The following is a 27250-nucleotide window of genomic DNA, read 5'->3' as shown; positions in this document are numbered from 1 at the left end:
ATTAATAAGTAATCTGAAACTTTCAGACCATATGAATATCCTGTTCCTCAAAAACCTTCCATCCAGTTGTATTGGCATCTACTGATGACCCTTTCCCATATAAATGATTAAATTGGAGTGTGTAAAATGATGATTTTCTAATTTTATAATTCCTTCTACATTCATTGACGGTATTCTGTAGAAAAGAGCTTGTCCATCTTCTCTGTCTTTTCCTTGCACTCCCTCCACCTTCTTCCTTCTTGTCCTTCATTCCTTCCTCCTTCAGTAGCAGACTCATGAATTTTTTTTCAATATTTAATATATCATCTATCACCATTGTTATATGCCCGTTATTTCAATGACTGCATTTACTCCTCAAAACTGCCCATTCTTTTTTCATAATGTCTAGCTCTTTTCTTATGATTTCCATTCCTGTTTTTAAAAAGTTTCTAGTTTTTCTAATTTACAGCCTCTCTAAGATTTTTGCTCCATCTTGAGTCTTTGGGAGTCCTATTTGCTGTGTCTGTTGGCTTTCACTCATGGTACATCGTTTCTCATGTGTTTAAGAGTTTTTTAGTTTGAGCATATTTTGGTAGGACTTAAAAAAACAAATAAAAAAAAACAAAAAAAACCTCTCTCTTCCAGGGAATCTTGTTTGAACTGGTTTGTAGAAGTGCTCTGCCAGATAATTTTACATTACTTTGGTTAGGTGTGCTGGGGTATCATTGACTTGGGAAAAATTTATGTTAATTTCTTATATTCTAGATTCTTGTGCCATATAAATGGGGTAAATTTGAACTTCCTTGACAGTGGGTTCTGATAGTTCGTCAAATATATAGCAAATGTCTTAGTCTATTTTCTGTAGCATATAACAGAAAACCTGAAACTGAGTAGTTGTAAGGAAACAAAATTTGTGTCCTATAGTTCTGGAGGTTGGAAAGTCCGAGGATGGGAGGTCACATCTTGTGAGGGCCCTCTTGCTAGTGGAGGCTCTCTGCAGAGTGCTGAGGTAGCTCAAGGCATCACATGATGGGGGGGCTGAGTGTGCTAATTCAGGTCTGTCTTCCACTTCTTAGAAAGCCACCAATTCCACTCCCATAACAACTTGTTAATTTATGAACCCATTAATCCATTCATGAAGGCAAAGCACTCATGACCCAATCATCTCCTGAATGCCCTGTCTCTCAATTTGACCACACTGGGGATTAAATTTCAGCATGAGTTTTAGAGGGGTCAGATACTCAAACCATAGCAGTAAGTGATCAGTATCTTTATTTTCATGAGATGCCTTTCTTTTAGAACCCATAACTAATTTAGCTAAGAATCTAGGAACAAACACAGAGGAATAAGCATCTCGTCTTCTCAGTTTTTTTTTTTTTTGCTATTTATTTTTATTTTTATTTTTTAGAGGTAGCGGCTTGCATGATCATAACTCACTGCAGCCTTAAACTCCTGGGCTCCAGCAATCCTCCCATTTCAGCCTCCTGAGTAGCTGGGACTACAGGTGCGTGACACCATGCTCAACTAATTTATTTATTTTTTGTAGAGAGAGGGTCTTGATATGTTGCCCAGGCTGGCCTCAAGTGATCGTCGCGCTTCCGCCTCCCAGAATGCTGGGACTATAGGCATGAGCCACCACACCTGGCTTCTTCTCTGTTATTATGTGAGAGTGGCTCTTTCCACCAACCCAAGGATTCAGAGATTGAGTCCTGGTCCCATGGAGCCCAGAACACCAGCAGTGATCTGGCTCGTGCCTCTCCCTGGCGGGGCATGAGAGGAGCTGTGGTGGGAGGTGGAGGCCTTAGAAGAGGAGTGAGCTGAGTTCTGCCAGCTGGCCCCCATGAATTTATTAGTTGCATGCTTTGACACATGTCTCTGGGTTATCAGCACAATCACACTTTGAAAAAGTGTTTTGAGTCCCTTGATTTATCTTTTTGTCATTGTTGTTCAGAATAGTTTTCACTCAAAGGCAGGAACATGCTTTTAAACTGACCTTTTAAACTTTGTAAAGCTTATGCCACAGAGAGACACATGAAAGGAACAATAAGCACATTCTCTATGTGGAAGCATAATTGAAGTCTCCTCTGGTGATGAGATCTATGGGAACCTGGCACAAAGCATCTGAGCTGGGCTCTTGTAGCTGATGGATGGCCCTCTGGGTGGAAGTCCCATGACTGGAGAGAGAGGCCAAGCTGTACCCTACCCAGTGGAAACATTATTCCCACCATCTCAGCGGGCTCATGGCCACCTGCCTACCCTCAGGAGCCAAGGGAACCACTTGGGAGATTTGGCCCTTGTCCTGTGGTCTTCAGGAAGCCATGGAAGTTTCTGAGCAGGGGAAGGATGTGGAAAATAGAGGCAAGAGCAAAGTAGAGCATTTGAAGCCAGCAGCCTGGGTTTGAATCGTGACTCTGGCACTTCTAAGTCATGTGACCTTGTGTAAGCCACCTAGCTTCTGTGAGAATCATCTGGCATTGAGCACCCATTTATGGAGCACTGGCTACATGCTGGACACCTGGGATCCAGAGGAGACCAAGAGAATCCTGCAGTTCTTTTTTCTTCCTTGCTTGTAACTCTTACCATGGTATTAGTTTACTATTGCTGCCATAACAAATTACCACAAACTAAGTGGCTTCAAACAACATGAATTTATTATCTCATAGTTCTGGAAGGCTGAAGTTCCACTGGGCTAAAGTCAAGGTGTTGAAAGGGCTGGTTGTTTCTTGAGGATCCAGGGGAGAATTTGTTTCCTTGCCGTTTTCACTTTCTAGTACCCACCTGGATTCCTTGGCTTGCAGCTCCTTCCTGTCTGCAAAGTAAATCACTCCAATCTCTGCTTCCATGTTCACATCGCCTTCTCTTCTTCTGTGTCAAATCTCCCTTTACCTCTTTATGATAAGGATACTTGTAATTACATTGGTCCCATTTAGGCAATATAGGATAATTTCCTCATCTAAAGATCCTTCGCTTATTCTTATTTGCAGAATCTCTTTTGCCATGTAAAGTAACACTCAGGGATTAGGATGTGGATATAATTGAGGGCCGTTATTCAGCCTACAACACCACGCGACATTGCATGTAACATCTGTTCATTTTACATATCTGTGTAATGTGTTTCTTCTGGGCAGTGAGGTAGGCCTGCCAGATAGCCTCACGTGTGTGCTGGGTGAGTGAGTGAATAAATGAATAAATGTGTTCTTTGGAGTTGAGAAGAAGCTGATGTTCCACTTGGGCTTTAGAGGATTAGTGTGAGTTTGTTTGCCAGACTATTCTAGATGGAATGAGCAGCTTATGAAAAGATACAGAGACATGAGCTGAGACGCTCAGCATGCAGGAAATGCAGGCGGAGTGTGATGGCCTAGAGTGAGATGAGGCTGGGCAGTAGGTGACCAGGTCATGGAGAGCCTTGCAGAATACCCTCATGGGCCTGGATTTTATTTTTATAAGGAAGCAGTAAATGTAGTTATTGCCATTGTCTTTGGAGTTATCGCCTGGGTTTAAATTCCTGTGCTGCCACTTACTTGCTGTGTAACCCTAGGAAAATTACTAAACATTTTTGAGACTCAGTGAAATAAGTGCTTCATAAACCTGTTCTGAGAAGCAGATGACTTCTGAGGCTTGCAAAGCACTTAGCACAGTGTGTGGAACAGTCAAAGGAGCCTTTAGGAATATATTGGCACTCTTGCTGTTATTTTAATACATGGGATTATTGTTATTGTTGATGGTGATGATGGGGACTCTTTGAAGAATTTCAGCCAGGCTTCAGTGTCGTGGTCAGATTTGCTTTCTAGGAAGATGACTTTGGTAGCCATATGAAAATGTTGGGGGCCAAGGGTGGGTGACACTAAGGGTCAGGAAACCAGTTAGGAGCCTATTAAAATAATCTAGGTGAGAGGTGAAGAGGCAGAGAGCAGAGGTGGGGGTTCAAGAGAGATGTTATTGGATGCAGGATGTTGGAGAGATGTCTTTGCTGCTGCTGTGCCCTGCTTGAAATGGTTCAAGGAGGATTTTAGAGGCTTAGTACCAATGCCTTGGTCCTTAATTTTCAGAAAGGGACACTGAGGCACAGCAAGGGGAGGATGCCTTGCCTTCATCTCCAGATGAAACAGTAACAGACAGGATAGGCAGGGTAGAACTCAGGTCCTCAGCCCTTTGTTGCAGAGCGGGCAGAGGTGGGAGAAGTGTGGCTGGAAGAGGCTTCTGATGAAAGTGCAGTTCTTCATGGGTGGGGGTGCTCTGACAACCTCAGTGTCGACTGCCCCTTCCACATCCCTCTAACCACCCCCCTATGCCTTAACTCCTCTTTCCAGCTCATTCTTCCACCAGTCCCCACAAGAATGCCTGTAGAATCCTGGTGGTGTTGGGTGGAGGGATTTTGTGGTTTTGAATTAAGGCGAATGACTTGACTGAGTCGAGGAGGACACATGGAGGATGAGGACTGCCTGGGAGGGAGGGTGAGGGAGTTCTGTGTTCTAGCGCCAGTGAAAGAAACCCAGAGTCTGAAGAAGTATGTACTCAGGGATTTGGTACTGTGCGTCCTCTGAGGTCTTCCATTCACGCCCCTTCATACATCTTCAGGAGGAAACCAATTCAATGGAGTACACCAGGGCAAGATTACGATTGTTACTTCAATCATATCTTACCCTGCAAGGATGTTGGAGGAAAATATATTTCAATGCCACGCTCAAAAGAGCTGTCATTTTTTAACATAGTAAATGGGTTTTCAGAGAGTGATGTAATATTGTTATTTTTAATACATTCTCTTTAGAAATGATTTTACTTTAGTTCAGGTTGATGCATGCTGGAGAACAGAAAAATCTAAAGGGAGCTTCAGAAAATGCTCCCTCAAAGGGTCCACCTTTTAAGAAAGCTCTGTGTGCACATACTTGAATTTACAAATCAGAATCACAGGGCAATGTTTTAAGTCACAGGAAGATACAGGAGGGTTCCTTTAAACCCTTTCGTGCATGCCGGAGGTTTCTTATAAATAGCTGCTGATGGCTTTACCAGAAAGCTAGGAGAGAGGAAACAAACAAACGAAAAACATGGAGATGAGATGAACAAATTCTAGGCAATGATGACAGGAACTCAATTTGTGTGTGTGTGTGTGTGTGTGTGTGTGTGTGTGTGTGTGTGTGTTTCCCAGAAGTATTGCAGTGAAATTGGCGAGACAGCCTACATGCAGTGCTTGGCAAATGCCAACCTACAGAGCTGACCATCCTGTATTGGCTGGTGTATGAGTCTGTTTGTGAGAACACAGAATTGACAAGCATCATGGGGGCTATTTGGTCCCATCCCATGTGGAACCTGTGGCTGAGAGAGGGGGAGTATTCAAGGCACACAGAGGCAAGGCCAAGACTAGAGAGACCTGTCTCCTGAATGCCTGTCCATTGCTCTTAACAATCTTCTCTGCCGTTTACGTTTATCTGTCAGTCTCCTCTGGTACATTGATATTTTCTATTTTCCAGGAAAAATCAGTTGCTGCCGTCTGACAAGGTGGATAGTGAGCTGGGTGCCCTGCGGCTTGGTAGGTGCAGCGGGTGCCTCTGTGCTGTGCCCATCAGGGCCCAAGGGGTCCTCGTTTGCTCTGTCTGGGTGATGGGTGGTGGGGGGCCCCTTTCCTTCCACCTGACCTCAGCAAGTGGGGCCGGTCAAGTGAGTAGAGCAGACTACTCTCTCTCTGATTGTGTCTTCTACTGCTTGCCCTTCTCTCCTGGGGACATCCTTGTAAGAAGACCAGTCATTTCTGGATCTACACTGTGGGGCCAGAGAAGCTCTTTCTGCATTTGGTATTTTTTTTAGGGCCATTCAGTAACGGCCTCTTAGGAAGTTAACTAAGGTCTCCAGAAAAGAGTTCTCATTCAAAGTATCTGTATGGCTCTGTCTGGGAAGGCCCATCCTTTTTAAAAGTTTATCAGTGTATTATGGAGGCATAAGACACAAACAGTGAAGGCATTAAGTGTACAACCTTAAGTGCCCTGGTCTGCATCTTCACTTCTGTGTACATCTGTGTAACTGCTCTCTGAGATCAAGATAGAGCACATTTCCTTCCACTCTTTAGTTTTGAAGCTAACTTTTTTTCTCTCTCTTTCTGTAATTCCCTACTCTCCAAAGACTGATGCATTTGCAGGGTTTTGCAGAAGCAGCTAGAGACTGAGGATGTTGAGACCAAGGACTGGCCGTGAGAGGATGAGGCTTGAGTGCTGCCAACATTTGCTCCTTTTCTGGAGCCAACAGTTTACCTATTGCACCATTTGGGCAGACAAGAGCTGTTCACATGCTCTTCTTCTCCCTTTTGAACTCTCCCTTTTAAACTGAAGGAAGAAAGCAGTTCCCCTATTTAGAACTCTCTTGTGTGAGACGTGTAGTCTGACAGTTTGCTTTGATGAGGTTGAAAGAAAGGTGCAGGCCTCTGAGCTGCAGAGGCGGAGGTGGGGGTTTGTTTACTCTGCATAACTCATCCTAGAAGTAGCAGATCCTCAGAGCTCCCCAGATGGGGTAGATTTCTGTGCATGGCTGTGCAGAGTACACCATGGAGTCAGGAGGTGCTGGCATCCAAACCCTTTTTATGCACCGCTGCACTTTGAGATTTTGCTGTGAAAGCTGCTTGTGTTTGGACACCAGCAAAGCAGTTCCTGGTCTTCAGAACCCAGAGAGCTTCTACTGGAAGGAAGGCTGTTAGCAATTTTTAGAAGCAGCTGTTTGAAGTGTGTGTGTGTGTGCATGTTTTCTGGAGGAAGGCCGACCTCTCTTTGCTAATGGCTCAGCTAATGATTTAGGAAAGGAGAAGAAGGTGAAGGATAGGAGACCGTGGAACCCAGTCATGGAGAGAGTTCATGAAAGGAAAGGAAGGAGAAGTCTTGTGGGGGTCAGGGGGTTAGGGGTTGAGAAGTTCAGAAACAAAAATCAAATTTGGTTAGAGGAACAGCACTCCTTCTCCATCCCCGTTCATTTTACTTTGGTTCAGTTCAGTAAACTCTTGTCAGTAATTACCTGCCAGCGCATATGCAAGGCTCTGTAGAAGGCAGACCAAGGTGAATAAAAGGTGGCCTTGCCTTTTTGGAGGGTGGGGTGGGTAGGACAAAGGAAGAGAGGTGTCTTCCCATAGCAACACATGAAGCAGATGCCCAGCAGTGCCTAAGTGCTTTAATAAGCCAAGTTCTGTGATGGGTTTCTGTATTAGTCTGTTCTCATGCTGCTAATAAAGACATACCGGAAACTGAGTAATTTATAAAGGAAAGAGGTTTAATTGACTCACAGTTCAGCATGGCTAGGGAGGCCTCAGGAAACTTACGATCGTGGCAGAAGGGGAAGCAAACATGTCCTTCTTCACATGGCAGCAAGAAGGAGAAGTCCCCAGCAAAAGGGGGAAAAGCCCCTTATAAAACCATCAAATCTCAGGAGAACTCACTATTATAAGAATAGCATGAGGGTAACTGCCCCCATGATTTAATTACCTCCCATCAGTTCCCTCCTATGACACACGGGGATGATGGGAACTACAATTCAAGATGAGATTTCGGTGGAGACACAGCCAAACCATATCAGTTTTGGAAGCTTCCATAGTGTGTAGGTATTTAGTCTGAACTCTGAAGAATGAGCAAGGTCTTGTCAAATAGCAATATGGAAGGAGCCGCATGGGCAAAAGCCTGGTGTATGTATGAGAAAGATTGGTTGGAGGTGATGGCCCTGTCGGGGAGGGTGTGGGGGTCAGTGTGAGAGGAGGCTGAAGTGAAGAGTGGGCTGGGCAAGATGATTTTGAGTGCTGTGCTAAAGAACTGGACAGCAAGTCATTGGGCAGAGATTCTGTGCTAGTGAGATATCTAGGGCTGCACATTTGGGGGCTAGGTGTAGAATAGACTTTAGGCATACAAGCTTAGATGTTGGGATACTGGTGAGGGGCTCTTGGTGTAGTCCAGAGAAGAGCTAATGAGACCCCTGTTACCTGGGAAATCCAATGGGTATTTCAGGACCTGCCCAAATTTCACCTCTTATGGGAAGTTTCCCTGAGCATTTATGGCAGAATTAATTGCCTCCCTCTCTGCTCTGAAAACCCTTGCACTCGTCCCTTTTTCAGCACTTACTGGGTTATGTTGTAATTTTTCAGGGGGCTCTGTCTCTCCCTTGGCAGGGAGTTGCTTGAATGAAGGGGTGGGGCCTTAGTCATCTCTGACCTCTGTCCCACATCATCCCTAGTACATCATGGGTGCTAAAGAATGCACTTGCTGAGAAAACAGAAAGATAAGGACATATTCCTGTAACAGTGGAGAGACAGAGGCAACGGGGAGACAGGATATGAGACATTCTGGAGGCAGAGTGATCCAGAGGCTGGACTGGCATGGTGGGTGAGAGAGGGTGGAGGTTTCAGTCTGGGACTCTGGTAGAAGGCTAGAGGAGAGATGGGGTCTTTTATTGAAACTGAAGCCAGGAAGGGTTCTGAGTTTCTGGTGTTGGGGCACTTCCAGAAGATATCTTGTGGTCAGTAGGAAATTCTGCACAGGCTCCCAGAAAAAAGCTATGTGGCCCATTCTCCCTATGGAATCTTCCTATGAATATCATTCCCCTTGGTATCTTTGACTCCCTATTGAAATAAAATCCAATTACTTTATGCATATGTACATATATCCTACAAAAAGCACATAAAATGGTATGGGAAACAAAACCCCTTGCTTCTTTTCAATCAGACATTTAAACCAGGACCTTAAAAATAGCATTCTCAAACCACTGACATTTACAGATGGCCTTGTCTGCCTGGCCAACATGTCATTCTGGAGTGTTTTATTTTTCCCTTGCATGGCGTTCCCACCACATCTGGGCCCGAGGCCTGCTATATGGTCCTGAACCAACTCCCTGCACTCGGGCCAATTCCTCCCTGCAGAAGCCAAAGGAGTTTGCCTTTTCCAAGGGGCTCACCCTGGCCTATGCTCCATTGGCATCTGCTTTTCCTGGGCCCCCAGCCTTCATTCCCAGATTTACTTCATGGGACCCAGGCAGAGCATGTTTCAGGCCTGGCTCCCTCCCTGACAACCTCAGACTAAATAGAAACCTCTAAATAGGCTTAAATACTGTCACTTTGTGCCTCCAGGAAACAATCTGGCTCAAGCCATTGCAAGAAACCCTTCAGGGTCAGTCCTCCAGTAATCTGGAATCACTCAGGTTATCCTGCCCCTTTGTTTGGGGCCTCAGATGTCTAAGGTGGAGTTAATCACACATCTCTTTTCCTCCAGAGAACATTCTCAGTGTTGGTCTTTGCAAAGCCTGCCTATCAGTCTTCTTCCCTTTCTTCCTTCCCACTCTTTTTTTTGAGATGGAGTCTTGCTCTGTTGCCTAGGCTGGAGTGCAGTGGTGTAATCTCAGCTTACTGCACCCTCCACCCTCTGCTTCCTGGGTTCAAGTGATTCTTAGGCCTCAGCCTCCTGAGTAACTGGGATTACAGGCCCGTGCCACCACACCTGGCTAATTTTTGTATTTTTAGTAGAGACAGGGTTTTGCCATGTTGGCCAGGCTGCTCTCGAACTCGACCTCAGTTGATCCACCCACCTCGGCCTCCCAAAGTGTTGGGATTACAGGCATGAGCCACGACGCCTGGCCCCCTTCCCTCCCTTTTACATTTTCCTCTCTCCTTCCCTTTCTCCCTCTTAACTTACTTTCACTATTTATCTTTAGCCCTACCCCTTATACTCTTATTACCTTCCTTTCCCATAGGCAACCATTCTCTTATGCTTAATCTATATCTTGTATATGTTCTTGCAAAATCTATACTGTTTTGTGTGCATCATTTTTACTTGACATAGATAGCATTGTGTTATATATCTCATTTGGTTTCTTACTTTCTCTACCCAGCATCATGTTTTTAAGACCCATTCTTGTTGCTGGGTAGACATCTGGTCTTTGTTTTAGGTTATTTATGTAAGGCCATGGTCATAGGGTAGCTTTTCAGAGACGCTAACTAAGAAACTGTATTAGTCCATTTTCACGCTGCTGATAAAAACATACCTGAGATTGGGCAATTTTCAAAGGAAAGAAGTTTAATAGAGAACTCACAGTTCCACGTTGCTGGGGAAGCCTCACAATCATGGCGGAAGGCAAGGAGGAGCAAGTCACATCTTATGTGGATGGTGGCAGGCAAAGAGAGAGCCTGTGTAGGCAAGCTCCTGTTTTTAAAAGCCATCAGATGTCATGAGACTTTTTCACTCTCATGAGACCAGCACAGGAAAGAGCCACCTCCATGATTTGGTTATCTCCCACAATGTCCTTCCCACAACATGTGGGAATTATGGGAGCTACAAGATGAGATTTGGGTGGGGACACAGAGCCAAGCCATATCATTCTGCCCCAGCCCCTCCCAAATCTCATGTCTTCACATTTCAAAACCAATCATGCCTTCCCAACAGTCCCCCAAAGTCTTAACTCATTTCAGCATTAACCTAAAAGTCCACAGTTTAAAGTCTCATCTGAGACAAGGCAAGTCCCTTCCACCTATTAGCCAGTAAAATCAAAAGCAAGTTAGTTACTTCCTAGATACAATGGGGATACAGGCACTGGGAGAATGCAGCTATTCCAAATGGGAGAAATTGGCCAAAAAAAGGGGCCACACACCCTACGCAAGTCCAAAATCCAGCAGGGCAGTCAAATTTTAAAGCTCCAAAGTAATCTCCTTTGACTCCATGTCTCACATCTAGGTCATGCTGATGCAAGAGGTAGGTTCCCATGGAGTTGGGCAGCTCTGCCCCTGTGGCTTTGCAGGGTACAGCCTCCCTCCCAGTTGCTTTCATGGGCTGGTGTTGAGTGTCTGTGGCTTTTCCAGGCACATGGTGCAAGCTGTTGGTGAATCTACCATTCTGGGGTCTGGAGGACAGTAGCCCTCTTCTCACAGCTACACTAGGTGGTGCCCCTGTAGGGATTCTTTGTGGGGCCTCCATCCCCACATTTCCTTTCTGCACTGCCCTAGCAGAGGTTCTCCATGAGAGCCCCGCCCCTGTAGCAAACTTCTGCCTGGACATCCAGGTGTTTCCATACATCCTCTGAAATCTAGGCGGAGGTTCCCAAACCTCAATTCTTGACTTCTTTGCACCTGCAGGCTCAACACCACATGGTAGCTGCCAAAGCTTAGGCCTTCACCCTTTGAAGCCACAGCCTGATCTGTACATTGGCCCCTTTTAGTCATCACTAGAGTGGCTGGGATGTAGGGCACCAAGTCCTTAGGCTGTACACAGCACAGGGACCCTGGGCCCAGCCCATGAGACCATTTTTTCCTCCTAGGCCTCTGGGTCTGTGATGGGAGGGCCTGCCATGAAGACCTCTGACATGCCCCGGAGACATTTTCCCCATTGTCTTGCGGATTAACATTCGGCTTCTGGCTACTTATGCAAATTTCTGCAGCCAGCTCGAATTTCTTTTCAGAAAATGGGATTTTCTTTTCTATTACATTTCTTTTCTGTTGCAAGTTTTCTGAGCTTTTATGCTCTGCTTCCCTTATAAAACTGAATGCCTTTAACAGCACCCAGGTCACCTCTTGAATGCTTTGCTGCTTAGAAATTTCTTCCGCCAGATACCCTAAGTCATATCTCTCAAGTTTGCAAATCTCTAGGGCAGAGGCAAAATGCTGCTAATCTCTTTGCTAGAACATAACAGGAGTCACCTTTGCTCCAATTCCCAACAAGTTCCTCCTCTCCAAGACCTTATTGTTCATACTACTATCAGCATTTTTGTCAAAGCCATTCAGCGTGTCTCTAGGAAGTTCCAAACTTTCCCACATTTTCCTGTCTTCTTCTGAGCCCTCCAAACTGTTCCAGCTTCTCCCTGTTACTCAGTTTCAAAGTCACTTCCACATTTTCAGGTATCTTTTCAGCAGCGCCCCACTTTACTGGTACCAATTTACTGTATTAGTCTGTTTTCATGCTGCTGATAAAGATATTCCTGAGACTGGGCAATTTACAAAAGAAAGAAGTTTATTGGACTTACAGTTGCACATGGCTGGGGAGGCCTCACAATCATGGCAGAAGGCAAGGAGGAGCAAGTCACAACTTATGTGGATGGCGGCAGGCAAAGAGAGCTTATGCAGGCAAACTCCCGTTTTTTAAAACCATCAGATGTTGTGAGACTTATTCACTATCATGAGAACGGCACAGGAAAGACCCACTCCCATGATTCAGTTATCTCTCACTGGGTCCCTTGCACAACACATAGGAATTATGGGAGTTACAAGATGAAATTTGGGTGGGGACACAGAGCCAAACCATATCAGAAGCATTCTCATCTAAATTCAGATTCATATTTAAATTCCAGACTTTTTGTCCCCAGCCCAACAGTAGAATCTATCTGCTTGTTCAGTGGCCTGAGTCTCTAGGAGTTCCCTTTGTGCTGTGGCTGGTTCTCGCTGGGGAGAAAGGAGGCTGTAGCATAAGATATAAGCTGTGTGTCCTGGGAATGGTGGCCCTTGATACCACCCCTGCCCACATAGGCCTGCTCTGGCAGGCCCCTCTAGGGAGCTGGATTCACAGAGCCAAGCCCTCAGCTACCCTCTGGAGTTCACTCTGCTCAGCCTTGCCGGCACCATTGCCTTGGCATTGTTTCTCCCTGGGTCCTTTATCACTGTGTTCTGGTGAATGCAGCAGCAGCAGGTGTAATGACAAGGGGGCCTTAGCTAACTGGGAAGTCACAGCTGGTGCTACCGGAGACCCAGGTGGGACCCTCTCTAGGCCTCAGTTGTCCCACTGTGAGATAACAATATCTGGAATATGGCTTAAGGTCCCTGCTGGAGGTCCAGAACAGTGGGATGGCAGAGTGACTAGCAGTCACTCTCTCTGCCACTTTCCATTTGATTGACTTGGGGCCAGTTACTTAACTCCTCTAAGCCTCAGTTTCCTCATCTATAAGTGGAGATAATAATAATTACTTTCTCATAAGGCTGTGGTGGAGGAAGGTGATCAAATTCAAGCAGTCAATAAATGCAAGTTACAATAGTGATCATCTGCAATACTTCTTTTATCAGCAATGGTTCCATTTTCTTTCCTAGTCCTGTCCTCTTCACCTTTGTCCTCGGGGGAATGATCTTTCGAGTCATGCCCACCTTTTGTAAGAAATGTGTCTGAGCTAGGCTTTCCTGGTCCTGGTTCGATGGCTTAGGCCCCAGACACTTGTTCCACTGTATGTCCATGCGTGGAACTTTCTAGTGGGACCAGTAGCTAAGTCTCACTCGGCAACATCCTCATGGTATGAACAGGGCAGGGTTGTGACAAGGAGCGTGGACTTTCTTGCTCTGGTTGCTTTCCTTCCGCTGAGGGTCTGGGAACTTCAAAACAGAGCTGGGGTGAATGAATGCAGGGAGGAACCCTCCTTTCACTCAAACCTTCTACAAACTTAGCAATGTCTGTGGTGTTCAGTGACTTCATGTTCTGTTCTCCGTGAGTCATAACAAGGGATTCACATGGCCATGGTTTTCTTTCAGAGGATGTGGAGGATGAGTTGATAAGGGAAGAGTTCATCCTGTCCCCAGTCCCATCAGTGCTCAAGTTGCAGACAGCATCAAAACCAATCGACCTCTCTGTAGCAAAGGTAAGTGTAAGGAGACTCCTGGGTTAAATGTGTCTTGATTTGAATGGATATGGATGGTGTGATTTTGGTGTTTCTGCCCCAATCCAGCTCATTGTAATCTCTTGGTCATTGTTGAAATGGAAATTTGGGTGTGATGTAGAAGAAAATGTGAACTGAGAGTCAGGAAAACTGCAGTCTACTCCTGGCAGCTCTCGTTCCCTCTCCAAGACAAAAGGTGAGGGAGGAGGTTATGTCCTCCCCTCCAACCACTGTGGGAATAGAGCTGCTTCATCATGTCCCTGTGGGCACCCTTAGGGTGTGATGGAAATGGTCCAGTTGTCCCCATTAGAGCAGCGCTGCTCCTGTACTGGTCTCCTAAGCCCTGGCCAGGTTGCAGTGAGGGAAGGACAGGGAGGTGTTAACAATTCTTCGGCACTGTCCAGGTGCCCTCCCTTGGCCACTTAAAGGGCCCCGTGGTCACGGGACCAGGAGCAGGTTCCTGGCCACAGCAGCCTCCTCTGCAGGGGTGTCTTGGATTGCTCACCATCCTCGGCTACCAAGGTGGCTTCACCACTCCTGTGACCAGAGGCTCCTGCAGGATGGAATGTCATTCCTGCTGTCCTCTTCTGGCCTTTCACCAAGATCCAGGAGGGAAAAATAAAACTCCTAGGGACACAGCTAACCTCCTTCTCTTTCTTACTACATATTTACTCAGCATACAAATCAAAGAGCAAAATATTTTTCTAGAGGTTTTGTCCTTTCATTTCCTTCCCCTCTCCTCCCCTCTCCCCTTTTCTCTCATATCTCCCCCTTCTCCTTCCTTTCTCTCTTTTGAAGCTACAGAGGGTCAGATACACTTAAGTGGCCCCAAACCTGGGAGGAGGTGCTCTGTCATCTGTCACCACGCAGTGAGTCTTTGCAGAGCGCACTTATGCTTGGGGCAGGCCCCTTAGGCTCCTAAAGACTACGCAGCAGTAGCGTCTCCAAAAGCAACTGGAAAAAGTGAGGCCTGCAGAGAGAACAGGAGGGCCCAGGGCACGTGGCCTCTGTGGAAAGCAGAGTCCAGGTTCCCAGGCTCTGTTGACCACACTGTGCCTAGCGGGAGCTGTCATTCTGAGCCTTGACAGATGAATCCACACATCCTTTCTCCTGTGTGCCACCAGCCCACATTTGATGACATGTGAACAAATGCTTCTGTCAAAGAGATTTTTCCTTATATTTAATGAAAAGGAAAAAAAGAGCTGATTCTGGTGGAAAATAATGAGTCTGCAGGAAAGGTCTGGCCCAGAGAGGGGGTGCAGGGAAGTGGCTGTAGAATCCACCTGCTGGTCTTGGGGCTCACTCAAGGCTTCAGAGACCCCCTCAGATGTAAAACCATGGCAGAGAGAGGGCGGGCCCATCATGAGGAGAGTGGGTGGGGACATGCTGCCTTTCTCATCTGAGGGCCTGTCCATGGGGAAGGGATTGACCATTTTGGGGGCTCTGGAGGGTGATGCATGGGTTGATGGGAAATGAACAGTGAACTCATTATCAGCCAGAAGTCTGGAGAAGACAGATGTGAAAAAGCAGAGGGGCTGCCTTGAGAAGTGGTGGGAACCCCTTCACTGGGGGGTTGGGGTGGTTCAGGCAGAGTTCATGGGGGACCGCTCACGAGCAGCATCACAGAGGAGGTTCTTACGCATGGTGGAGAGTTGTACGAGACCAGGAGTTGGCAGACACTTTCTGTAAAGGGCTCAATAGTGTATTTTTGGCTTTGCTGGCTGTGTGATCTCTGCTGCACCTATTCAACTTTGCCATCATGGTATGAACGCAGCCACGGATGGTATGGAAACAAATGGGCTTTGCTGTGTGCCAGTAGAACATTATTTACAAACAGGTGGTGGGGGCAGATTTGGCCCATGGGTCACAGTATACTAACCCTGCACTAGAGCACTGGCTCTCAAATCCGGTGCACTGTGGAATCACCTGGGGGAATCTTAAAACTACTGATACTGGGGTTTAATTGGCTGGTGTGTTTTCTCAACATCAAGATTGTTTCTAGGAACTTCGTATCCTAGATGGTTCTAATGTGAGGTCGAGTTTGAAAACCCCTAGTCTTGCCTGTGGGAGATCAGAGGACCTCCAAGATCCCTTGCAAATCTAAAATTTTGTTTCTCAAGGCCCCTGTAAGGAGCTTACAAAGATTTTGGCCCATGTCAGCACAGGCTAGCTTGGTTTAAAGATGTTCCAGAGGTAAGACCCTCAGGATTGAGTTTCTCTTTCCTCAAATATAAGAAGAATGAGCTTGAAAAATAAAAAGAAAAGAGATGAACCATGCTAGAAAATTGACTTCCCTGCTAGAATTCAAGAACAACTTCTGCAGGAATATGCACACTGAACATCGTATTGTTGCTTGCTTTTAAAACAACCAGTAAAACTCTCTCTTCTTTTTATAGGAAATAAAGACCCTTCTGTTTGGTTCCAGCTTTTGCTGTTTCAATGAAGAATGGAAACTTCAGAGTTTTTCCTTTAGTAACACAGCCTCGTTAAAATACGGCATTGTGCAGAACAAGGCAGGTTGCTCCTAGTTTTCCTTGGGACCTTTCTGCGGGGCCATCATGCATAGGGGCGGGTGTATCTTCCAGTTTTGGTTAATCCTGTGAGCATTAGCTGGGCTATTCTGGGCCATCCAGCCCCACATGTGCTGAGTTGTCACTTGGTACAGGCACTTCAGATGTGGCTGGTGGAGTGAGAGCTGGGGAATAAGACCCTCTGCTTTGGAGATGTTCAAATTGAACATGGATTTAAGAACACTTGCTGTGAGTGGTGCAGGTGCTGGGATCCTCAGCAGGAGAGAGCAGTAGGAGGCCTTAAGTCTGCTTGGGGCCACTAGAGGGGCCTTCTTAGGCTGATCATTGAGAGATTCACAGGATTTTGCAGATAGAGCTGGAAAAAGGGCACTCCAGGCAGGTGGCAGCATTAATGAAGGGGAGGTGGTTTGAAAGTCTAGGGGCTGCAGGAAAAGGCAGAGGGATCAAGTGTGCAGAGCAAGTGCTTGAAGAGAAGGATGTAATAGAAGCTGGGCTAGCGGAGGCCAATGGTTGCAGGCCTAGAACATGGCTTATACCCAGTTCCCACATTATACTCATGGGCAGAAAATAAGCTAAACCCAGGATCAAGAATCAGCAGATGAGCAGGGCAGCTTGGTCCGGTTCAGTTTCTTAAGCCCCAGGAACCTCCCCTGCCCCACACTGCCTGAGGTCGAGCCCCAGGACCACCAGCTTCTGTCCCTCCCTCTCGTGGCCAAACTCAGCTGGTCTTCATGAGCACCCCAGCCTGCCATTCAGACAATCCTTAAACTGGATGAAGTCTGTTTGTGTTGTTCAGTCCCACTAGCCTTTGCCAATGTGTCCAGGAGTCAGATCCTGTGCTAAGCCCCGTGATGCCTACAGAGATGAGCTCCTCAAGAAGCCTCTGCACTACAGGGTGGGAAAGGACAAAGATACACCTAATGTGGTGCTGAAGCAGGCCACGAGTGGGGCAGAAGAGAGCGCAGAGCTCACGTAACCACAGGCTGCTGAAGGGGCTCACTGCCAGCCGCGATGGTCAGGAAAGGCTTCTTGGAAGAGGAGGCCTTTAGGATGGGCCTTGAAGTCTCGGTAGACAATTAACACCCTCAACCTGTAGACACAGAAACATTTCCCTAGATGATGGAAAACCTATGGTGATGTCCTTGGCTTCACAGCTGACTGGTTATGAAGAGTCACTTTCCTCCCATGACACACTGCCAACTGTCCCCTTCCCCTAGGAGTGGACACAGGGCCTTGTCACTCCCTCTCTGTGACCCAAGGTTAGTGTGTTGGAGAAGCAGTTGCCACATGAGAGGCCCTTCTGTTGCAGAAGGCAGGGCCCCTTTACTCTATCAGTTGGGTTCTGGGGTGGATTTGGGTGAAACCAAAAACTCTGCCCCAGGCCAGTTCTCACTGGCAGCAATGGTCTCATTCTTTGCAGGGTGGTCCTTGCGGAGTCCTGGCAGCTGTCCAAGGCTGTGTCCTACAGAAACTCCTGTTTGAAGGAGATAGCAAAGCTGACTGTGCTCGGTAAGTCAGTGCTCATTCTGGCAATATCTTGTTTTCCCAAGTCTTCCCTAGAGTGTCCAGAAAAAACAAGCAAGGAAGCGTGTGTGTTCCCTGATATTTCCTGTCTTCTGCAGGTCAAGAAAGGAGAGGTTAATGGAAGCTAGCTGACAAGGCCTGCACAGACCAGTGTTAAGGGGACTTGTGCTCGTTTGTTTCTGAAAGTGGGGAGGGTTCTCAGTGGTGCTCCACCTGGGAAGGGGCTGCAGGAACGACATCGAAACCAATTTCCCCTCCTCAGACGGCAAGCTGCCCGAATCCCTTCCACCCACCAGGTCGACCTGCTGACCTTTTGACTGAGTCCAGGCCTCCCCTCCCTCCCCACGCTATCTCCCTTCTGCCAACATTCATAACCACACATTCCAGGCCGCCCCACAGATCGTCACTTCCACTCCCTGCAGCCGTTCAGTTTCCATTTCACACATTAAGTGTTTGCACATGAGCACCTTATTCTCATTCATTCAGCACACATTCCTGGAACATCTGTGTGCAGGCACAAATGATACAGGGGAGAATTAGATGAGTTCTGTCCTCTCCAGAAATGCTCCTTGAGGTTGAGAGGCAGATAGAAAACCCCAATCCCATACCATCGTTGGTGCCAAGATGAAAGGATTGGCAGGGCACTGGTGGGGCTGGAGGCGAGGCCTCCTTGAGGAAGTGATCTGCCTCTCTTTCCCTCCCTGCAGGCCCAGTTACCAGCTTGTACCGAGTCACCCTCAGAGCTACAGAACTTCTGGCAGTTGGCCTTTAAAAAAAAAAAAATTTTTTTTAGTTAAAATATAACATATACACAGTAGTTATACTATATATGTTCTGCTCAATGAATTATCACAAAACCGGACACCCATGAATACATTGTCTAGATAAAGAAAAAATATTTCTAGTACTCCAGAATAATCCTCTGGTACCCAGCAGGTACCCCTATTCTCCTGAAGTTATATTAATAATTAAATGGATTTTAAAACCATAGCTTAATCTTGCCAGTTCCTGAACTTTATTGAAAGGTACTTGTTCTTTGAAATAAGCATTTGAGAATCTTTTTTAAAAAAGCCTGGGTGTTACCCAGACAACAAGGCCCATTTCCCATGCATTCCTGGGAAAGACACTGTTCACTGGGAGAGCCATCCAGCCAAGCTTGGTACTCCAATGAAACACATTTCACCAGCATGGATGATTTTGTCTTAGATAGGGTTCAAGTTAAGGTGGCTTTTCATGCTTGGCATCTTATAATTTTTTCCAACGGTTTTGCACAATCGAGGTGTTTCCTCTCCAACCAAAAATGCTAATCAGCAGCACAGCAATGTAACACTTCCGTGGCAAGATCTCACCTGTCCTTGTTCTTCTCTCTGCTTCCCCTCCCCTTTGCTCTCAGGTCTATCCTTCATGGCTCTTGTCTGCACAGGATCAGGCCCCACTGCCTGCTCTGGAAGTTCAGCCCCACAAAGGGCTGGGAGGTTTGAATGTCATGGGCAGAGACCCTGCCATCAGCTCTCCCTGGTGGGCTCAACACAGTCCTGTATGCTCAGGAATGCTCCTGACTGGGTGGAACTTGCTAAGTGAGAACCGCTGGCAGCTCTCAGAGGGTACAGGGATACTGAGCACATATGCACCTACCTACCTACCTACCTTCCTTCCTTGCACTGAAAAAAATGTGCAGAGTGTACTTACCAGGTCCTTAGCAGGGATACAGGGCTGAACAAGACACATGCAGGTGCCCTCATGGCACCTATGATTGAACAGGAGAGCCAGACAGGAACAGGTGGTTACAGGGGATATGCATGGTGCTAAGGGTTCACCTGGACATGAAGTGGCTCAGGGCGGGCAGCCTGGTGGACTGACATTTTCATCTTACGGAGATATGAAGGATGGACAGAACCCCTGATTCCCCTTCATGTGCATCCTTGCACACTCTTATTTCCCCTAATTTTTTTCCCCTTCCCGGCAAATATTCTCAAACTCCTTCCTGAGCCCTCAGGCTCTGTGCTCAGGCACTGTGCCTGCTGGCTCCTTTCATTGCACAGAGGCCACATCTTTGTGGAGGCCTCCTGGGACTTCCCCCATTAAGATAAAGCCAGGCCCTGCCTATAATAACTCCACTGCCAGTTGGTGCTCTTGCTCATCGATGTGGTTACCTGTCCACATCTGCTGCCACCTACTACTGCCCACCCCACTCCAGAACACAAGCCCCGTGAGAACAGTGACCTTCCTGAGCTGGTTCACAGCCAGGGCCCTGGCATCCAGCCCTGTGCCTGGTCCACAGAAGAGGCCCTCAGAATTTTTGTTGAGAGAACACATGGACAAATGAATGAGTTATCCAAACAGGGAGGGGAGGCAGAATGGTATTCCAGTAAAGAGAACAAGATGTGCAAAGCCTGTGGGCAGGGAGAGGAGTGGAGGAGTCACTGGGGGTGGTTAGGGCAGCATTTGGAGGAGGAGGGTGTGATCTGGGGTAGTGGCAGTTCAGTGCCAGGCTGCCAGAGGGGCCTTGGGTGCTGCCAGCTGCTTGGATCAAGCCTTGGCCCTTGCAGGAGATTGTCTCTAAACTCATTTAGGCCCAGTGCTCCTTCAGAGTTGCTTTTGAACTTCAATGTGGACTTCTGGGGAAACTTGCGGATGGTTTCCCAACAGTCAGGACAAGGCATTTAAACATGTTCTAGGAAGAGCCGACTCTGCTCAGGGCACAAGGCAGACTTGGTTTTTGTTACCCCACCCCCACCCTACTAAGGGGATGTGAGAGCTTCTGTATCCCCCAGGCCACATCCATGGGGTGGAAGCCCACTGCTGTCCACACCAGGGAGGGAAGGCAGGCCTTAGAAGGCAAAAGCCATCCAGGTTGGGATCCCAAGGGGGTCTCTGGGTAGAAAGAAAACTGCTAAGCTGGAGGAGTGAGGTTTTCTATCTGTCATTGCCGGCCAGGCAGGTACCTCCTAGCTGCAGGCCAAGGATGGTGCAGCCCAGTGGGTCCTGGTGCCATGGGGGTGGGCAGAGGAGGAGGGAAGAAGGAGCTGCTGGCCTGTTGGGGGTCATCATGTGTGGGAGTGTGCCAAGTGCCAAGGAGCCAGACCTTATGGGGGGGCCTGCCTGGCTGGACCAGAGGAAGTCTGTGCTGTGTAGCTAGGAGAGCATGGCCTGCTGGCCAGGGCCGCCACCTCCAGCGAGCCTGGAAGGATTCATGGTATAGGAGTGACCTCGCCTTTGTTTGGAGCCCTGCAACTCTGGGTGCTGCTTGTAGCCCACCCCCTGGGCTGGGTGCTGCTTGTAGCCCACCCTACCGCTGCTGCCCCATCACAGAGGTGCTGTGCTGTGCAGGTTGAGTGAAGCGGTCTGACTTCCTGCTCCCACAGACCTCCTAGCAGGCCTCAGGGGACATTCTTCAGACTCAGCTGAGAGGGAGGAGTGGAGAGCCTGGCTCAGTTATGGAGCTCGCTGAAAAAGCCTCAGGGGACTCAGGCAGAGGTGTCACAGGGAGACAAGCTGGGGAGGCCCAGAGACCGTCTCCCCTGACCCCAGCAAGGACTGGCCTCCTCCTGGTGGTGGGCCCTGAGCAGCAGGCACCAGATGCCCTCCCCAGCCCTCCCAGCCCAGTCTCCTCCCACTCTCCGGCAGTGGTCCTGCCTCAGGTCGCAGGTAGATAGGGGTTGGGGAGGAAGAACCCTCCTGAGGACAGGTTAGGGCTTCTGTCAAGTGAAGACCCAGAAGACCAGGGAGTAAGGGCCTGCTGCCTGGGGCCTGGAGAAGAGAAGGGAGGTGGAGTCCATGTCACTGCTTTGCCAAGGCCCTGAAGGTCAGAGGCTACAGAAGGTTGTCCTTGCCAAGTGGGTGGGTGTCTAGCCTGTAGATGTTGGTGCCCAGGCTGGGAGGGGGAATGCCTGGCTTTGTGCCCCTCAGCCACCCTGGGAGAGGGGAAGGGTGCTGAAGAGGGTACCGGACCAGGTCAGGACCTGGATTATGGTTGTATGGAAACAGGGCATCACTTCTCCATTTGCGAACTAGGAATAGTCATCTCTGGCTTGCCTAAATTGGACTCAATAAGAAAATGCAAAGTCCTTTGTAAATCTTCAAGGGCTCTACAAGTGAGTAGGGCCATTGAACTCAGCCTGCCATGGTACAGATGGGGAAACTGAGGCCCAGAGAGGGAAAGATGGTTGTTCAGGGTCACATCTGGCATCCCTGGCAGAACCAAGACTGGCACCTGGTGCCCCTATATCACACTGTGCTGCTGTGCCCTGCAAGAGGCATGGAGCAGTGGGGGCCCAGGGAAGCCAGGAGGGAGGCTGAGGGCTCTGAGTTTTTAGACTTCCATCGCTGGACACCCACACAGACTCCTAGGGACCAAGGGGTGGCTCTGTTCATGAACGGCTTCACGGTGGAACCTCCCCTTTGGCTTTAAGTTAGAAAAGATGAACACAGAAGAGCACAGAGAGCAACACAGCAAACACCTTCAGAGCCCCCGCCCCACACAAGCAAAGGGAAACACTGGGTCACGTGGGCAGGAACCTCTCTCAGTCCTCAGCTTCTTGGTTTCATTGACTTATATAGTTTTCACATTGATTGATTGTGTTATTGATGTTCCTTCAAAAGCCATGTGTGAATGGTTGGGTGTGAGGCCTCAGCACTCCCTTTTGACTCTGAAATTCTAGGATTTCAGACATGATCCAGCTTTAAAAAAAAAAAAAAAAAAAAGAAGGCAGGCTCCTCTGTTCTCTTCAGGAACACCACAATGACCTGCCATCAGCTGCCATCTGCTCTGCGGCTCTGGGGAGCTCAGGCCCTGTGGACCCAGGGGCAGCCCCTGCACTTTCCTGCCTGTGTGCGGGGTCTGCCTTGGCACTGGAGGCCCCCACCTCAGATGTTGCCCACCACCACTGGTGGGGAAATGGTTCTGTGAAAGCAGATGGAGGATGGGATCAAACCCTCCAGGGAAGTCACGCTGAAATAAAGGCATCTTGGCAGCGGTGGTGTTTTTTCTGCAGGACTGGTCTGGCTTCATTAAGACTCATTCCATCAGGCCGGCACCCGGCCTCTCCTCAGTCGGGAAGGACGGAGCTGGGCGGCAGGACTTGGTGTTTTTCCACTTGAGAAGATGCTGTGCCAGCTCGGCTCACAGAAAGAGATGAAGAGCTCTTGATCCCCCTGAAGGCCTGGAGAGAGCCACAGGCCAGGAACGGCCCTCAGAGGCGGGTGCAGATCTAAGAGTCGGGGAGTCCAGGAAGTCCTCGTCTCACTTCCACTTCCCCTCTGAAGTTGGGGAATTCGAGGCCCAAATAAGGAGGGGTGCTTGCCCAAGGCCTCTGTGGACATTGGTAGCAGAACGCATGGTCCTGCAGCCCCAGGCCAGCGTTTCTACCCCCTATTGCAGCTTTTGACCCTGAGAGGGGGCAGACAGGGAGCTCCCCCAAATTGTCTATAGACTCTGTACATGGCTTCATAGGCACGTCACAGTGGACAGGTGAGGCTATTTTGAGAAAGTTAGGGTAGAAACATCTCTTTCATCTGAAACACTTGGGTAATTTAGGTAAAAGCAGGATGTATTATTCCCTCAAGATCATTTATTTTCCCTATCTCTAGATAAATTCTTTTTCCTGCACTTCACCTGTGAGGAATTCGACTCTTAGAGAAACTTCTCTTGGTTTAAGAGCCTGGCCAGGTGCCAGCCTTCTGGGAGGAGTCTGACTGATCAGGAAATGCAGACCTGTTTGTCAGCCGGGTTCTGCCAGTGAAGGCGTGCGCTGAGCTATCTGGTAAAGGCCTGGGCGATTCAGACGCAGCACCTTTCCCTGTTGTCATCTGTGGGTGCAGCTTCTCATGCAGGCACATACAGCCCTGGCTAATCTGGGGTGGGTTAAATCCACGGTCCCCAGCCTTTTTGGCACCAGGGACTGGTTTTGTGGAAGACAATTTTTCCATGGACTGGAGGTGGGGGTGGGATGGTTTCGGTATGATTCAAGTACATTACATTTATCATTAGATTCTCATAAGGAGTGCGCAACCTAGATCCCTCGTATGCACAATTCACAATAGGGTTCCTGCTCCCGTGAGAGTCTAATGCCACTGCTGATCTGACAGCAGGCGGAACGCAGCTTCACTGGCTCGCCCGCTGCTCACCTCCTGCTGTGCGGCCTGGTTCCTAACAAGCCACGGACCAGTGCCGGTCTGTGTCCTGGGGGTTGGGAACTCCTGGGTTAAAGACAGAATGGCAGTGTTGCAATTATGCTTTGGGGGCATCTGACCCAGTGCCTGCATTTGTAGGTGGGCAGGGAAACAAAGGCCAGGGAGGGCAACGGTTTCACCAGAACCTGTGAGCCAGGAATCCAGCCCAAGCTCTTACCTGTCTGACCACTGTACTTTTTCCAATTCTACTGTGTTTTCTAGAAAACTGTGTCTCAAAAGAGAAAGATGGAGAAGGCCCAGGGAAGAATAGAGAGACTGGCAGAGTTACTAACTGGAAGCCAATGAAAATAATGAGGACTTGTGCTTGGAGATGTGGTGGTTCAAAGGGGCTGTAAGCAGAGCCTGTAGGATCAGGGGACAGGCCCCGCCCAAGAGCAAGATCTCTTGTGTTACATGGTGCTGAAAAGACAGGGTCAAAGGCAAAGGAGGCTGGTTCCTGAAACCAGGTGCCCAGGGCGGTTGGTTCTACTTACCCAAGCTCTCCTTCTTTCCTCAGTGTTTATTTTTTCCAGTTTTTACTAACGATCTGCTCTGAGTAAATCACTGTGTCTCCATGCCTCAGTTTTCCCATTTTACAAAGAGGATATAATAGTACCTCCCTCATAGGGTTGCTTTAACAATTTGATGAAATAACATGGAAAGAGTTTATAGCAGTGTCTGGCACATGATAAATACTCTATATGTGTGTGTGTGTGTGTGTGTGTGTGTGTGTGTTTTGTTTGTTTTTGTTTTTTTTTTAATGTTTTTGGTTTTTTTTGTTTGTTTTTAGAGACAGGGTATCACTCTGTCACCTAGGCTAGAATGCAGTGGCACGATCATGGCCCACTGCAGCCTCCAGCTCCTGGGCTCAAGCAATCCTCCTGCCTCAGCCTCCTAAGTAGCTGGGACTGCACGTGCCACCACACCTGGCTGATTTTTTAATTTTTCTAGAGAGTCTCGCTATGTTGCCCGGGCTGTTCTCAAACTCCTGGCCTCAAGCGATCCTCCCACCCAGGGCTTCCCAAAGTGCTGGGATTACAGACATGAACCACTGCACCTGGCCAATGTTGGCTTTCAAAATCTTATTTGTTGCTACACTGAGAAGCTTCCAACTGAGAATTACCTGCTTCAGTTAAGTTAGTGTAGAAGTGTTTGACAGGGGGTCTCCTTACTTCCAGATATGGAGCTTTTCCAGCATAGGTGTTCTAGGCAGAAAGTACACTCCAGGCATGATTTTGTGTAACGTCTATCCATGTCGGGGAACACTGGTCACACCTGTGTTGTAGGAAGACACGCCCCCACCCCCACCCCATGTGTATGTGCAATGGTGATTGGACGGTGGGGTGAGATGGAGCAAAACTGCTGGTGGGGCACTGGCTGTAGCAGCTGAACTGAGGGGCAGAACACCCTGGCCTGGGCCACACAGCAGGGGGAGGGTGGGCATGAGGTACTCAGGATGTGCAGTTGACAGTACATGGCCATCATTTGTATGAGAGCAGGGCATGAAGCAGGAGCTGTGGGCGTGATGGAGTCACATTTGCGGGTTCTGAGTCCAGTCCTTTCTCCTTTTTCTGATAAGCTCTGCTTTCCAGGGACCCCTTAGTCCTTGGTGTGGGCTCTCCTGAAACCTAGAGCAATGTTTTCTCATGGTTGTTTTCATAGTGAACCATGACCTGGGCCAGTGCTCCCAGCAGCTGGGGCATCCGGTTAGGTGAATGCTTGGTAACTATTTCCTCCAAGGAACATAATGGGCTTCCTGAGGCCAAAGAAGTGTCAGGCAGTCGCTGTTTTATTTTCTTAAGTGCTCGAGTGCTTGTTGCTTGTCTCATTGGATTTGAAGGATTTCCAGTGTCAGAGGCTTGGTGTCAACTTTCATATTAGATGTTGGAAATTCACTTTCCCCTTGTCATGGCCCAAGTGGGGACTTGATGTTTTCATAAAGACAATAGTAATAGGCACCACTGATTGAATAGTCACCACGTGCCAGCCACTGGTCCATGGACCTTACAAACATCTCGTTTAAAGCCACGAGGGAGGTGCAGTGGTCATTGCCAGTTTATGGATGAGGAAACTGAGGGGCCACTGTGTTCTGTCACCTTTTAAAGTAATTGGACCACAGCAGCCTGGGTGTAGGTCACTGGCTATGTGTCCCAGGCACTGGGCAGTGACCACATGCTGCCCACTGTGGTGGGCTGGGTCCTGGTCTCTTGGTTTCTTTTCTCCTGCCCTGGGAAAGAGGGACAAACTTCAGTATTCTTCCTCCCCGGCACAGTTCCGCATGGAGCTCAGGAATTATTTGGTGACTGAAGGCAGGGAACCCCCTCCTCTGTATTCCTTTGAGCCCTAGCAGGGTCTTCATCAAGTCCTTTTGTTTGTTAGGGAGAGACCAGCTAGCTTCCCTATGAGTTTTTAAAAAATTTGCAGAATCCAAGAGAAGCCTAGAAGTACACCTCGAAGGAGTCCTGGGAATGTGAAATGGAAAGAAATATGTATATTTGGCTGTTTCCTTCCCTCTCATTCAGTTCGGGCACCAGGGACCTCTTAGTTACCATTTTTATTATAGAGAGGTCTCTGCCATGTTTGATACAGCTGACTGCCTGTCCATTTGCTCCTACGACTGTGTCGTGGCACTCTCTCCTCATACTGCCCCTCTGACCCTTCCTCCTCTACCTCCGCTGATTCCTTAGAGTTCCACAGGGTTCCACCCTTGGCCACTGTCTCTGCTTTTCCTCATTCTGTCTCTGGGAAATCTGTGCCCAGCCCCAGCTGCTCTCTTGGGCTTTCTACATGTCTGACAGCCTTATCTAAAGATCTGAGTGCATCTCAAACTCAGTAAGTCTGAAGTGCGACTCATCATCTTCTATTTGCAGCTACCTCTTCCCAGCCACATTGTCCTTATTTCACTTGATGGCACCACCATGTGCCCACTCAAAACACAGAGCTCATCCTTGAATCCGTCCTGTCACTCATCCCCCACTCTGTGTGTCTAAATGTCCAGCAAGTGAGGCTGCTGTCCCCTTGGCCCTAGGAGTGAAGAGCACCTGCCTGTACATGCTACTGACTCCAGGGGCTTGGAGGTGGGCATGGCCAGGGCCAGGGCAGGGTCCTGAGATGGCAGTCATTCCCGAGCACTGCTGGCTGGGCCTCCCAGTCCCTGCCGGAACTCATAGCCCTTTCTCTCACACACTTCTGGGCTCCACCAAGCCTGCAGAGCCCTCTTTGCTCCTGTGGGCCCTTTCCTCTGCCTCCTCCTTCACCAGCCCCACCCAGGGCCTCCCACTTGAAGGCACCTCCTTTGGCCCTCAGCTGTGGAGATCCCTCTTTCCTGGGCTTTGCCTTGGGGCTCCTGGGCTGCAGGTGGCCCCTCTGCAGGCCAGGGAAATAACAGGCCATCTGCGGAGGGGGCTGCCTGACTACACTAAGCAGAGCTGCACCATCTCAGCCTTGTGTCCACGTGAGCATAAATGCCT

General features: G+C 48.5%; 1 protein-coding gene across 3 annotated transcripts in view; it reads left to right on the top strand.

Moving 5' to 3' along the window:
* Positions 1-27250, top strand: part of MINDY4 (MINDY lysine 48 deubiquitinase 4) — a 120808-nt gene that overhangs the window by 51906 nt on the left and 41652 nt on the right. For all 3 annotated transcript variants that reach the window (XM_055293509.2, XM_063609704.1, XM_063609705.1), the window contains exons 6-9: positions 5448-5506; positions 13430-13536; positions 15951-16067; positions 17506-17594. In XM_055293509.2, coding sequence (XP_055149484.1) covers positions 5448-5506; positions 13430-13536; positions 15951-16067; positions 17506-17594 — 372 coding nt within the window. The remainder of the gene's footprint in view (positions 1-5447; positions 5507-13429; positions 13537-15950; positions 16068-17505; positions 17595-27250) is intronic.

This window comes from Symphalangus syndactylus, chromosome 9 (assembly GCF_028878055.3).
Source record: "Symphalangus syndactylus isolate Jambi chromosome 9, NHGRI_mSymSyn1-v2.1_pri, whole genome shotgun sequence".
NCBI classification, from domain to species: domain Eukaryota; kingdom Metazoa; phylum Chordata; class Mammalia; order Primates; family Hylobatidae; genus Symphalangus; species Symphalangus syndactylus.
The sequence above is the reverse complement of the archived record's forward strand: the minus strand, read 5'-3'. Positions and strand labels throughout refer to the sequence as shown.